Genomic DNA, 12,277 nt, shown 5'->3' on the forward strand with positions numbered 1-12,277 from the left:
GGCTAATAGCGTGTGAGTATAGCGTACTAACCAATCGTGGATGAGAAGGTGGTTTTTGTCAGAATACGGGTGGAAAAATGAGATTTTAGTGTCCGGCATTTCAATTGGGCTGAGGGAAAAAGGTTTTGGCCAATCAGAAGCGAGTTCTTTGAAACGCCCATTCCGGGAAAGCAGAGCCCTGTATAGCATACACGCTTTTCAAGGTGAGTGTGGGCTAAATAAAACAAAAATTAGATTATAATATTATACTGGAAATTCTTGTTTTAATTGTGGAGTTTATTTACGTGACATTTACAATCTATCTTAAGAGCTTATGACGTCTGTTATTTTTAATATTTACAGACAGATGACCGGCTATAATGCTAATGCTAACTCACAACATCGTAGTTTACTAGATATTAACCAGGTCTCGTGAGCTACGTGTTTTTTCTTCAATGATTCTTAATTATTTATTAATTATTATTTAAGACATAGTTTTATTATTATATAAGAATATGGCACTTCTTTTAAATAATATATATAATCACAGGAAATCTTGATTGCTGTTTAAATTATTGTAATTATTAATTACATTTACTTATTTGCGTCAATTTATGCAAATGAAGCTTCTTCTAATTTAAGTGTACCTTAAATTACATATTTAATTAAAATAAAAAACGTTTTTTAAAGATTTTATTTTTACAGAAAGCGTTTGTTGTTTGAGTAAAAGACAATTTTAAAATGTTTGTTTGTGTTGCTTTTTTATTTTTATTTTTTGCACTTTTTTAAATTAACCCAGCAGTTATCAATATTTTATATCATGTTAATTAGGTATAGGAATGAACATGTTTCTGAATGAAGGTCATTGAGAAGCTAAAATGTTTTGTTCTTAACAAAAAAAAAAGTGCCAATTGGTGTGATTTAGAAAGGTTATCTATGACGTCATTTTGCCAAGTGGGTGGAGCTTAACTAGTTTCTATTTCTAGATCTAAAATAATTTAAGCTTGGCTTCAGCATATCCTTGGAATGTTTATCTGGATGAATATATCTTAATGTTAATGTATTAGTGATCAGATCATTTTGTCACGAATCCTAGGTCGAGGAGGTGAATAAAGAAAATGGGGCTGCTTTCGGCCCTGACTCGAGGACTGGTCCGGGGAGCAGACCGCACAGCCGAGTTCACCAGCAAGCGAGGCCCTAAGACCTTCTACAAAAGCCGAGGAGCCAGGCCGGCCGGAGTGCTCACCTCTAGCAGGAAATTTATCCCTGTGCAGGAAATGATCCCTCAGTTTGTCGTTCCCAATCTGGAGGGCTTCAAGCTGAAGGCGTACGTGTCGTACAGGACACCACCGGGTACAGAACAACCCATGACTGCTGAGAGCATCTTCAACCAGGCTGTAGCTCCGCACATCCAGAGAGACTTTGAAGCAAACGAGTTTGACCCACAGCAGCTGGAAAAATACGGCTTAGAGAAGACACAGGAGGGGAAGCTGTTCAAATTGTACCCCAAAAACTTTATACGTTAAATGTCTTAAAAGTGTTGAATGGACTGTGAAGAAACAATGCTTTGTAGATGCCAGTATTGTATTGTTAAAACCACAATTTGCATATAAATTAAAACTGATCTCAAAATACAGATTACGTTGGATAGTGGTGCTTTCAGTCCAGTCCACTGGCCAGGAACAAGGTGGAAAAATCCTTTATTTCTATAATATCTTTCTCTAACTCATCTGCAATCACTTGATAGAATGGAATAACACACAATGATTATATGCAATAAAACTTGGAGATAAATGACAATCATGAGCAGTCAGTGGAATTGATAGGTGACAAATCAAGGCAGGTAGAATATACTGTAGATTCACTGAATCCAGACACAAATAAAATCTCTTTTTAACACCCACTAACTAAATAATGGTGTCTGAATAATTTTAGTGATAAAGAGCATCTGTGTAGGAGGACACAAGTGTGGAGAGAGAGAGATTTTGTTTTGGCTACGAAAGATGTGACTAGGAATGTCACGATATCTGCAAAGCAAAGATATCAGAGTTCATAAAGTCTTAAAGCATAGCCCAGGGCATCTGTGTGTGGGGTTTTTTCTTTTTAACCCATCATGATCAAAGTTTTTACAGTTCTTCTAGTCACTCACTAGCTCACAAATAATCAGTCTAGACTTAATGTGTTGTTTAATGTCTAAAGAATAAAAAGTGCTACAGCTCTCATAATCAGCCAGAATATAATTGTACACCATTATAGTCGCTCCCTGGTTGGGGGAAAAAAAACCCTGGTGCTTTAGTTCATATACACTAAAGGTCATCACACACATCCTGAGGCCAGTTTCTCATGATGTCCTTCCAGTTGATGACCAGTAGCTTCACAGACTGAGGTTGTGGCACAAACTTAAACGAAAAGTGAAGGTATGAAGGTAGTGTTGGAACAAAACAACCTAGCAAATGTGGAATTTATAGTCGGATATGCCACATTTTTCCATGACTTCACATTTTCTGATACAGGTGTGTAAACGTGATTTGCACTGGACAATCTATAGTCCAGTAGGTCATTTCAATTCATTTGTATAGCACTTTTAACAATAGATATTGCCTCAAAGCAGCTTTACAGTAGTACAGAAACATAGAATAATAGTTATGAAGTTTAAAGTGAAGTTAATTTCAGTTCTTTGGATGAGTCCCAAATCAGGTTTTATGTCAGATGCCTGACACAAACCACCAATTTTATCCAGGCTTGGGACCAGCACTAAAGTTTAATCCTTCAGGGGCTGGGAATCGAACCCAGGCCACTACAGCAAGTACACAGGATCCTGCCGCTGGACCACAACCTTCTGATCAGTAGCCCTGCGTCTTAACCAATGGGCTTACCTTACTACGTATGATTACAATTTATGATTAGAAAAATCCTGTCTATAAAAAATTAACCAAGTTACATCTTCATATATATAAGAGTAATTTATTAATATTTGTGTACAATGTATGTGTTTTCTGTGCATAGCTGATATAAAAGTATGTAAATATTCCATGTGGAGGAAATGACTGGAAGATCTACAGCCCCATCAGAATGGGACAACCTAAAAAGGTCAATCTCTGGATATTTATTAGCTTTATAAGCTATAGTATCTGTTTGTTTTTCTGTCCATCCAAACAAACACTCAGGAAGAAGTCGTCTCTCCTGACCGCTTGTCGATCTCTGGATTCCAGTCCCATCTCCACACGTGCAGCATGTGGTCATAGAAGGAGCAGGACGCCAGCAGGCAGGACAGAGAGGCTGAGTCGTCTCCGCCGCTGTATGGGACAGGAGCCGGAGCCGAGACGGTAGTGGTGTGATCGGGGATGTAACGTCCACACTCGTCCTCCAGAGAGGTGTCGAAGCTGGCAGTCGGGGATTCATACTGGATCCTGAGGTGGCCTTCGGGCTGGAACAGGGGGATGCTGGCTGTTTCTTTAGGTGGAGAAGAGGGTGGAGGGCTGCTCAGGATGAGGTGTGACCAGTCGGCTCCGTACGCTAGCGAGTTGTGAAGGATGTAAGACGCCAGGATTGGACATGGGCCTTCATTTCCACCTGTTAAAGCAAACAAGGAGCGCTAACACCCTCTTATACCACAGATCTTTTAACCATTAGTGCAAGATGTGCTGTGATTTTTATCCATTTATAGTTGAGGTTATTAGTTAATGTTGTGGAATGTCCATGAGGCAAGTTAGTCCCTCTTCTCACTTCTCACAGCTAGAAACAGTTGTTCTCTCATCAGCCCCCTTCTCTCTCTCTCTCTCTCTCTCGAAAGTTAACCCGTCCTAGAAGCATATTATTTTATCGCCACAGGGCTATTATAAGATTAATCAGTGCAAGGTCTGTCTGTTTAGCTACTGGTGAGCAGGGCAATGGGAAAGAGGAGTGATATAAGCCCACACTTCACGTCTCTCTAGAATAACATTAGTACAGAGACAAAATAGACACCACAACTAAAACTATACCGCAATTAAAAAAAAAACATACTCTTAATACTATTAGAGCTATTAACCACATAAATTAATAATTAATCAATTAAAAGCTGAACTAAGGCAAAACAATCACAGCTTGTTGCGTTACCCCTCAAAACAATCAAAACAAAATCACATCTTGTTCTTTAACCAAGAAAACAAAAAAGTGAGGTATTTCTGGTCTTGCTTTATCCCGACAGCTTCATAACAGACAGTAACTGTTTTTTTTGGGGGTCTTGTGGATTTCTGTTGCTGATGCACACCTCTTCTGTTAAGCATTATATATGCATTTAGCTACATTTAATATAAAATAAAGCGGTTGTGGGTCTGAAAATCACACACACCAAATTAAGAGCAGCAAATAATTAGTGTACAGAATAACCGGTTTATACTGAGCTTTCAGAAAGAGAAATTTTACACTGCCACTAGATCAGTTCGTGGAATTGCACCACTTAACCGTTTCCTGTTTGCTTAGGTGGCGTTTACTGTACTTGGTCGTGCAGATTGTGGAGAGAATGTGCCGTCTTCTTCAGAAAAAGAAATGGGCTTACCCGCAGCTCGCTGGCAGTGAAGGATGTGAAAGTCGTTGTGCATGCACGCAGCTAACAGCAGGTGTTCATGAACAGGGTGCCACTTCAGTCTCCACACTCCTCCACCCACTGGCGTTTCGCTGAGAGGCTGTCGCATGTTCCTCCCATCCCATACCAGCACGTTTTCATCATAACTAAAGCAAACAGGGTTCATAAAGTAATACAATTCAGCAGTGTGAAGCATCCTCATTCCCTGCGTACTGCATATACAGAGCCGATATCGGAGCTGCTTTACCTGCCTGTGGCTAGGACGTGCTCTCGATGAGGGTTGCTGTGTATGCTACACACTCCCATTGAATGCCTGTGAAAGAAGCCGGAGAAGAGCGAATTTGACGTAAACGATAAATCTGTGTAACAGATCTGCAGTAAAATAGGTCACCTTTTACTGGTGAATGTGGGGGATGAGGGACCCATCCTCAGATCCCAGCCCTTAAGTTTGCAGTCATCACCACCTGGGACACACAAACAGACATATAAACTTTATCGGATTAAATCAGCTGCAAATTTTATGTTATGTGTAAATGATCAGATCTGTTTGAAACTACATTTTAATGCATTTTGTAATAACTAAAATAATAAAAAAAAAAATCTGCCAGATGGAAGGGCGTGTCCATTTATATTTTTGGGTGTGTCTAATTTGCATATTCATCTATTCTAACTATCTTCTGTGAATTTTTGTTGCTCATTATTTTTTTTTTATTTTTCAATATAAAAATGTATCGTCTTCAAAACAAGTTTATTTACATGCTGTGTATATAAAGGGAAAGATATAACATCATAAGAAAGAAGAGAAAAGAAGACACTCATGTCTAACCTGAATAAACCAGCTGTGTATCCCAGTAACTGAACGCTGTAATCCAGGCCTCAAAGTCATGAGCTTTCCACTGAGACACAGCGCTCAGGTCATCCTCAGCCAGAGACAAGAGCGTAAGAGAGCCGGTCGAGTCGCTGGTCACCACACGGGGGTCTGTGCTGCAAACCACCACATCAACAGCTTACACTCGGTATCATGCATGTGTACAGAACAGGTCTACTGTAGCTATGAAAGTGAAGCCCAGAGCCTCTCACCTGTCACCTCTGCCTGTGGACCAGTCCAGAGACAGTGCTAATCTGTTAGGACCCAGCTCTGTGCTTAAGACATGCTCCAAAGCACATCTGCCATCCTACTCAACAGTAATGTTCAATCAGATACGTCTTACAGTTAACATCTGGCAGCTAATATTTCTTACGTTATGTCTCTCTAAAAGCATCATGTCTGATGTCTTACCTGTTTGTCTTTGAGCCCATGCAATTGGATTTCTCCACATGCTGTGGCCATTCCCAGCAGGGGGCGCTCGTACAGCTCTGTATGACACCTGAGGAAGATAAAGAACAGTAAAACATGATCACTTTTAAAACCATCTGAAATGTATTCACTCAGCCAAGGAAGACGATCTTGCTTGATCGACCGAATTTTGATTAGTCTTTCGTTTAAAGTTAAGCGTTACTGTTATTAAAGGCAATAAAAGTTGTTTAATGTTGAATAATAAGTAGGTAGATGTAGCAAGCATGCAAAACAGTGCATTAGTTATCAGAAACACCTACAAAAACATGCCTACATCCCCTTCAACTTCAGTGTTGCTTGGTTTGAATTTCAGAAAATGTGTCATGACTCTTATGCTTTTAGACACGATTGTCTATTACTAACTGTTCATATTTTCGGCAAAAACTCCATACTAATACTCTCAACGGTTTTAAAGCATGTCACCCGAGCCGAGCAATTTATCATACGAAGAAAACAGGTGTGGACCTACAACTAACCCCTGAGGAAAGTCTTGTGGTGAGGCTGTCAGGAAATTAAAGACACGTTTTAGACCACTGACTTTACAACACAAAGCCTAACGCTGAAAAGCACAGGCTTTTGATTTTTGCAGGTCTGTGCTGATCTAGAATAACAAAAGATTGTTGTATAACAGAGAGACTTCAAGAAGTCAGAGTGGATATTTCACGATTTTAAAATTATTATTTTGGCTGGAAATATCACGTGCAAACCTGTTACAAATCTAGATAGTTTTTCTCACACAGTAAACTGTAAATCTCTCTCTACATTCGTACTTTGAGCAAGTTGTTGGACGCTGCGTGCAGCAGTGAAACCTACATAAGCGTAATGGATTTAGTTTGTAATCAGACAGCAATGTTCCTGCACTGCACACAATTACACAATCTGTACAGATGACAACACTGTTTTTCTAACTTGTACAAAGAATGCAGTTTTAAAAAAACAGCAGTGGTTTAAGTTGCTGATAAAAAAAATAAAAAAAAAAAACGTTTGGAAAACTGACTTTCAGTCCTGGTTGTGAAGCTTTGTGAACACAGCAGGATTCAGAGAGTGGGTTAATTAGTAGAGACCTAATCTTTAATGAATAAACCAAACCATGCACCTTTAAAATGCTTGCATGAAGGAAATTTACTAAACTCCACAAATTAATCTTGTATTATTTTCAAATGGATGATGAAGCTCTTGTTTAAATCCCTCGAGTGTCTACCTCAGGTGATAAGACAGACAGATGTGGATGATGGGATCCAAATTGGGATAAATTACAGCAGAGACTGCGAGCCAGGTCTTCTCATCCAGCATCAGTGTCTGACCTCACAAATGTGCTTCTAGAGGAACGGTCAAAAATTCCCATAAACACACTCCTAAACCTTGTGGAAAGCCTTCCCAGAAGATTTGAAGCTGTTATAGCTGCAAAGGGCGGGACAACTCCATATTACATTCATGTGCATGTAAAGGCAGACGTCCCAGTTTTGGCCTGGCTCTCAGTCTCCGCTCTAATTCATCCCAAAGGTGTTCCATCAGGTTGAGGTCAGGACTCTGTGCAGGTCAGTCAAGTTCCTCCACACCAAACTCACTCATCCATGTCTTTATGGACCTTGCTTTGTGCACTGGTGTGCAGTCATGTTGTAACAGGAAGGGGTCAAACTGTTCCCACAAAGTTGGGAGCATGAAATTGGTTAAAATGTCTTGGCATGCAGAAGCATTAAGAGTTTCTTCTTTCACTGGAACTAAGGGGCCGAGACCAACCCCTGAAAAACAACAACACCTGAGTTTAATTATTTGGAGGGGTGTTCCAAAACTTTCTTCTTGAAATCTTTAAACTTCTGGAGGTAATCAGATTTTAAAATGTTATAACTTCTGATAGAGAAGAGAAGTTGAAAAGGTCATGATCTGACCAGGTGAAGGGTTTTTCCCAGTCCACAACCCTCATACCATTTCAGGTCCAGTATAGCAGGAGTGTCGATGCGCTGTATCTCAGTCAGTGGAGGGGTAAATGATTGCTGCTGGTCAAACTGGAAAAGGTAGAGTCGACCAATTCTGCTGGGGTTCTACAAACACAAGCAGAGAGAGAGCATTAAGGAGAATGACAGGCTTGAGCAAAACAGCTTGATGAACTGAACCAACTTAAATCCTCCTCCCTTCCTAACTTACCTTCTCATCGTCTTTCTGAAGCTGGTAAGTGCCACAAGCTAAAATATGAGCGTGCTGAGACACGGGACACCACTCCACGGTGTCCGCGCTCAGCTCCGTGTCAAACACCTGCAGGTTGCGGGTTCTAGAGGAACCCATTTCAACAAGTTCTGCATGCTACAGAACACCACGCGTACGGTGATAGGGCGCTGCACTGTGCGCATGCGCGGCGCGAGTAGAGCGGCGAAGGCGGATTACGTCATTAATGTCACGTCAACGGGATAGTTAAGCTAGGATAAAAAAATAAAAATAGGAAAAGGTTATCAGTGCGTGGATGTTTATTTTAGTTCAAAACGTTGATGTTTAACTTCAGTTTAAATTAAACACCATGTGTTCGCTTTGTTTTATTCGTTAAACAATAGCTAGTGTTTACAAATGCAATGACATAACGTTTACTTCCGGTAAGAAGTCTGCTGACATTTACATAAAACTCCTCCTCTGCATGAATATTGATCATTAAACAGAACTTTAAGCTTTTAGGACTTATTCTGGGCCTGTCTTTTTTAACTTGTTGTTTTATTCAATAAAAAAAAAATTGTTACCGGCAAAAGGTACTTCCGGGTCACGTGGCTTGTCGCTTGTGTTTACACACGTTGTATGCTTCACAATGTATTATTTATTTCCTGTTGTGGGTCTGGTGTAGTTCTGTTGCCTGGGCATGGATCAGGTTGTTTCTCAGTCCAAAAGTGTCCTTTGCACTTTGACAGATAGGAAAGATCAGTCAAAATATGTCTGTTTTACACAAAATAAGGCTGCAGGCATCATCCTGGGGTGAGTTGACATTGTTTTAACACCAGGTCATTAGGTGTGTTCGTTTTAATTTCAGGTTTCAGCAGGTGTGATGTGATTTCTTCCTTAGACTGAGCAATGGTGAAGCTGTCTGGAAAGCAGACCTGTCTGAAGAAACCCTCTCACTACTTGTAAGTTACCAATCAGTCTCTCTCTGTCTCTCTCTCTCTCTCTCTCTCTCTCTCTCTCGTTTTTGTTCTCTCTGGTTTTCTCGCTCTCTGTCTCGCTCTCTCTCACGTTCTCTCTTGCCCTTGTTCTCTCTTTGTGCTCGTTCTCTCTCTCTCTGTCTCACTCACACACACACACACACACCCACCTGTGTGAGCGGACTCACACTAAATGATTACATTTTGTATTTGCACTAATTCAACCGCTGCTACTCCCATTTTTGCACACTTCATACTGTCACCTTCTGCTTATATATATATATATATATATATATGTGTGTGTGTGTGTGTGTGTGTGTGTGTGTGTGTGTTTACAAACATATATGTTTTAAGAAACCACTGGTTTTACAGTTTCTTGAGTTTTGCACATTCTATTTTGTTGCACATGTTTTTCGGCACTGTGTGTCCTGTACGGTCTTGTGGTGTTTTTTGTTTGTTTGTTTGTTTTTGTATTTTCTGTCTCTGCTCTGTCTTGTCTTGCATTGTTTGCACCTGCTTGCACACGTTGCACTTTATGTAGCTAGGACAAACTTTCTTTCAGTCCCTAGCTCTGTGTTGTTGTTTTTGTCATGTAGCTATATGTTGAATGTTGTCTATGTAGCACCAAGGTCCTGAAGAAACGTTTCATTTCACTGTGTACTATATGTGTACTATTAGGTCTATATGTGGTTCATAAAAGCTTCAGAACTTGACTTGAGTTCCTCTAAGTGAGAGGTTCTCAACCTCTTTCACTGAACTCCATGCCATCACCTCGTACTGACTTAATAAGAACTATATAAATATTAAAATACTGACCAACCATGTTTTATTGAATTATTCATGGATTATTATTATATATAATAAACTATAATCATTATAATTTACATTAAAATATCTAATATTTTTTCTTATGAAGGAACATCTATGAAACAAATCATTCTATATATCTTTTTTTTTTTGTATAATTCATATTTTCTCCTTAAGGGTATGCAATCGTTTGCACTCAGTTATGTATATTTATTAGATTTTTATTTCTGAAAGAATATAAATATTTTATATTATATTTATATTGAATTATATTTAAATATTAATAACAGTTTTAATTTTAATTTTTTTAATTTGGTTTTATTAAAATGCCCTCAACCTCAAGGATTCAAGGAAATATTATTTAGAATTTTTTTTTTCTTTAATTTAATGAGCATTTGATTAAACTCTTTTCATTTATGTAACCCGTTACATAGACCTATAACTCTAATAGAGTCTATAAAGATTCCTGGACCACTATTATGGCTCATGATAATGAGAGTACTGATATTTGTTTTGCATGAAAAGTTTGAAGAATAGCATAATATAATATAATATAATAATATAATAATCTTCTCTTTACTTTTCAGAAGAAGAAATTATCACTGAAATCAACAGAAGACTATGCCCTGAAATTAAAGTAAGCTTGTTTAGGTAATTAAAAGAAGCGCTATAAAACATTTGGTAGCTGATTGCTAATAATTTAATGAGCTTTTTTTTTTCCTCACACTTGGTTTGACCTGGTTGGATTTAGGAGTGCGTGCAGGAGCGGCAGTGCGTTTGTCTCCCTGCAGGAGGATAAGGCTGTGCTTCACCTCAGCTCTGAGCCTACAGACCTCAGTGTATCTTTCTCCAAGCTAACAGATCATGAAGGAAGGACAGAGCTCAAAGATCTCCTCTTTAAGATGGCGGACATCCTAATGCAACAAGACAGTACAGGTTCGGTAGAAAACAAGTCCAAGATGACATCCACCTTATTTAATAATTCTAGTAATTCAGTTTTCAGATATTCTAGTAACTCAGATCTTGATTAGTATAGCAAGATCGAGTTAAATTTCTCGTTTAGGTTTTTTGTAGATACAGTTAACATGCTGTAAGTCAAACACTCGGCTCTATCTGAACCTAAAGCCAGATTTTGTACCCTAATAGGAGCCGCATCTTCATCAAGTCCTCTTAAAACCCCACAGAAGAAGGGCATGGGTATGTCCATCTTTTTATAAGTAACATTGAAAGATATTGAACATGTTGGCTACATGATGAATAATGACAGAATTATTATTTATATTTAGGATTTGAACCCAGGAGACAGCCCAATGCTCCAACGATTGCAGTGAAGAAACGCCTTCCAGGGGATTCACTCATCAACCCAGGATCGAAAAGGTGATTTGGATGAACACACGCATTTAGAGCGTCTGTTTAAACGAATGTTCAAATGAACATTTTAGACCCTTAAACTTTTGGGTAGGGTTTCTAAGCTGATTAGTATGTGGATAGGAATCGTGTAGTAAACAGTGGCATGTCTGAATTGTCTGTACTTTGTGAATGGGTGTGTGTTTGTGTCCTGCGATGGTTGGCTCCAGCGTGTGTCCCCCTCCTTGTCCCCTGAGATAGGCTTATAATAATAATAAAAAGTGCTATTACAATAGTGCATTGAGAATACTCTCGTTTTTTTGCAGGAAGCGCTCTGCTACAGGAGTGGCTTTTGACGATGGAGACGAGACATGAACCTCCTGATCCTGACGCTAACGTGGCTGCAAATGTTCCTGTTTTAATCCAACACAAATCAATGCAATGACTACAACTGGCTGTTTTTAACGACCGAACCAATTATCAAGCATGATTTTTAATCTTCAAGCATGAATTTTATTTTATTTTTTTTATCCTTAGAAATAAATACACTATTTTTTAAAACTATATAACGTGTGTGTTTTCTTTTTAAACATTTTCCAAGACAAAGGAAACACAGTTCAACACGTTGTTGTTGTTTGTTTGTTTTTAATTTCCTGTTCATATTAAAAACACCTGAACAGCTCAATCACAAGAATAAGGAAATAAGGTAAATCATCAGAAACGAGCTCGAAAGGCGAATCGGTCTGTTACAAGTCAGTGAGAAATAGGAATTTTTTTACAGCATGGAAAAAAAAAAAAATCCACACACGATTTCTATCCATGAATTATGCACTTAATTAAATGACGCTTGAAAGTATTTGCTCCCGAGTAAAAACGAAATCTTAACCCAAACAGCTTCGTTGAACGCCCGTCTTTTGTTTGCTGGTGTCTTAATAGTAACATGACTTCCGGGTGAAGTAGGATTAAATCGGCGCATTTGAACACGTGACCCTTATTTACAACAACAGTAGCAAAGATGCAATTAACTCACATTTTTAGTTCATACATCGAAAAAAATATGCTTCATTTTTCCCTTTGGTCATATCACATGAAAAATAAAACACAAGGGGGTCATCCTTATGT

At 38.8% G+C, this 12,277-nt stretch overlaps 3 protein-coding genes across 4 annotated transcripts; 2 read left to right on the top strand and 1 right to left on the bottom strand.

The window, feature by feature from the left end:
* Positions 1 to 132: 132 nt before the first annotated feature.
* On the top strand, positions 133 to 1,615 carry mrpl41 (mitochondrial ribosomal protein L41). The gene is made up of 2 exons (XM_058375257.1): positions 133 to 203; positions 1,076 to 1,615. Exon 2 carries the CDS (start codon positions 1,098 to 1,100, stop codon positions 1,503 to 1,505), a length of 408 nt encoding a protein of 135 aa, XP_058231240.1. The 5' UTR covers positions 133 to 203; positions 1,076 to 1,097; the 3' UTR covers positions 1,506 to 1,615.
* A 1,312-nt stretch (positions 1,616 to 2,927) lies between these two features.
* dph7 (diphthamide biosynthesis 7) lies at positions 2,928 to 8,241 on the bottom strand. Of its 2 annotated transcripts, XM_058375253.1 has the most exons (9): positions 8,028 to 8,241; positions 7,809 to 7,924; positions 5,826 to 5,913; positions 5,627 to 5,721; positions 5,373 to 5,530; positions 4,938 to 5,010; positions 4,794 to 4,859; positions 4,520 to 4,692; positions 2,928 to 3,552 (listed from the first exon to the last, which is right to left on the bottom strand). In XM_058375253.1, the coding sequence occupies exons 1-9, from the start codon at positions 8,163 to 8,165 to the stop codon at positions 3,143 to 3,145; spliced, it is 1,317 nt and encodes a 438-aa protein (XP_058231236.1). In that variant the 5' UTR covers positions 8,166 to 8,241; the 3' UTR covers positions 2,928 to 3,142. The 2 variants fall into 2 exon arrangements, with proteins under 2 accessions (XP_058231236.1, XP_058231237.1); XM_058375254.1 differs by lacking the exons at positions 7,809 to 7,924; positions 8,028 to 8,241 and adding an exon at positions 7,451 to 7,775.
* A 362-nt stretch (positions 8,242 to 8,603) lies between these two features.
* paxx (PAXX non-homologous end joining factor) lies at positions 8,604 to 11,668 on the top strand. The gene is made up of 7 exons (XM_058375256.1): positions 8,604 to 8,837; positions 8,926 to 8,986; positions 10,396 to 10,445; positions 10,560 to 10,744; positions 10,955 to 11,005; positions 11,095 to 11,185; positions 11,482 to 11,668. Exons 1-7 carry the CDS (start codon positions 8,725 to 8,727, stop codon positions 11,528 to 11,530), a joined length of 600 nt encoding a protein of 199 aa, XP_058231239.1. The 5' UTR covers positions 8,604 to 8,724; the 3' UTR covers positions 11,531 to 11,668.
* The last annotated feature ends 609 nt before the right edge of the window (positions 11,669 to 12,277 follow it).

Source organism: Hemibagrus wyckioides, linkage group LG22 (genome assembly GCF_019097595.1).
Source record: "Hemibagrus wyckioides isolate EC202008001 linkage group LG22, SWU_Hwy_1.0, whole genome shotgun sequence".
NCBI classification, from domain to species: domain Eukaryota; kingdom Metazoa; phylum Chordata; class Actinopteri; order Siluriformes; family Bagridae; genus Hemibagrus; species Hemibagrus wyckioides.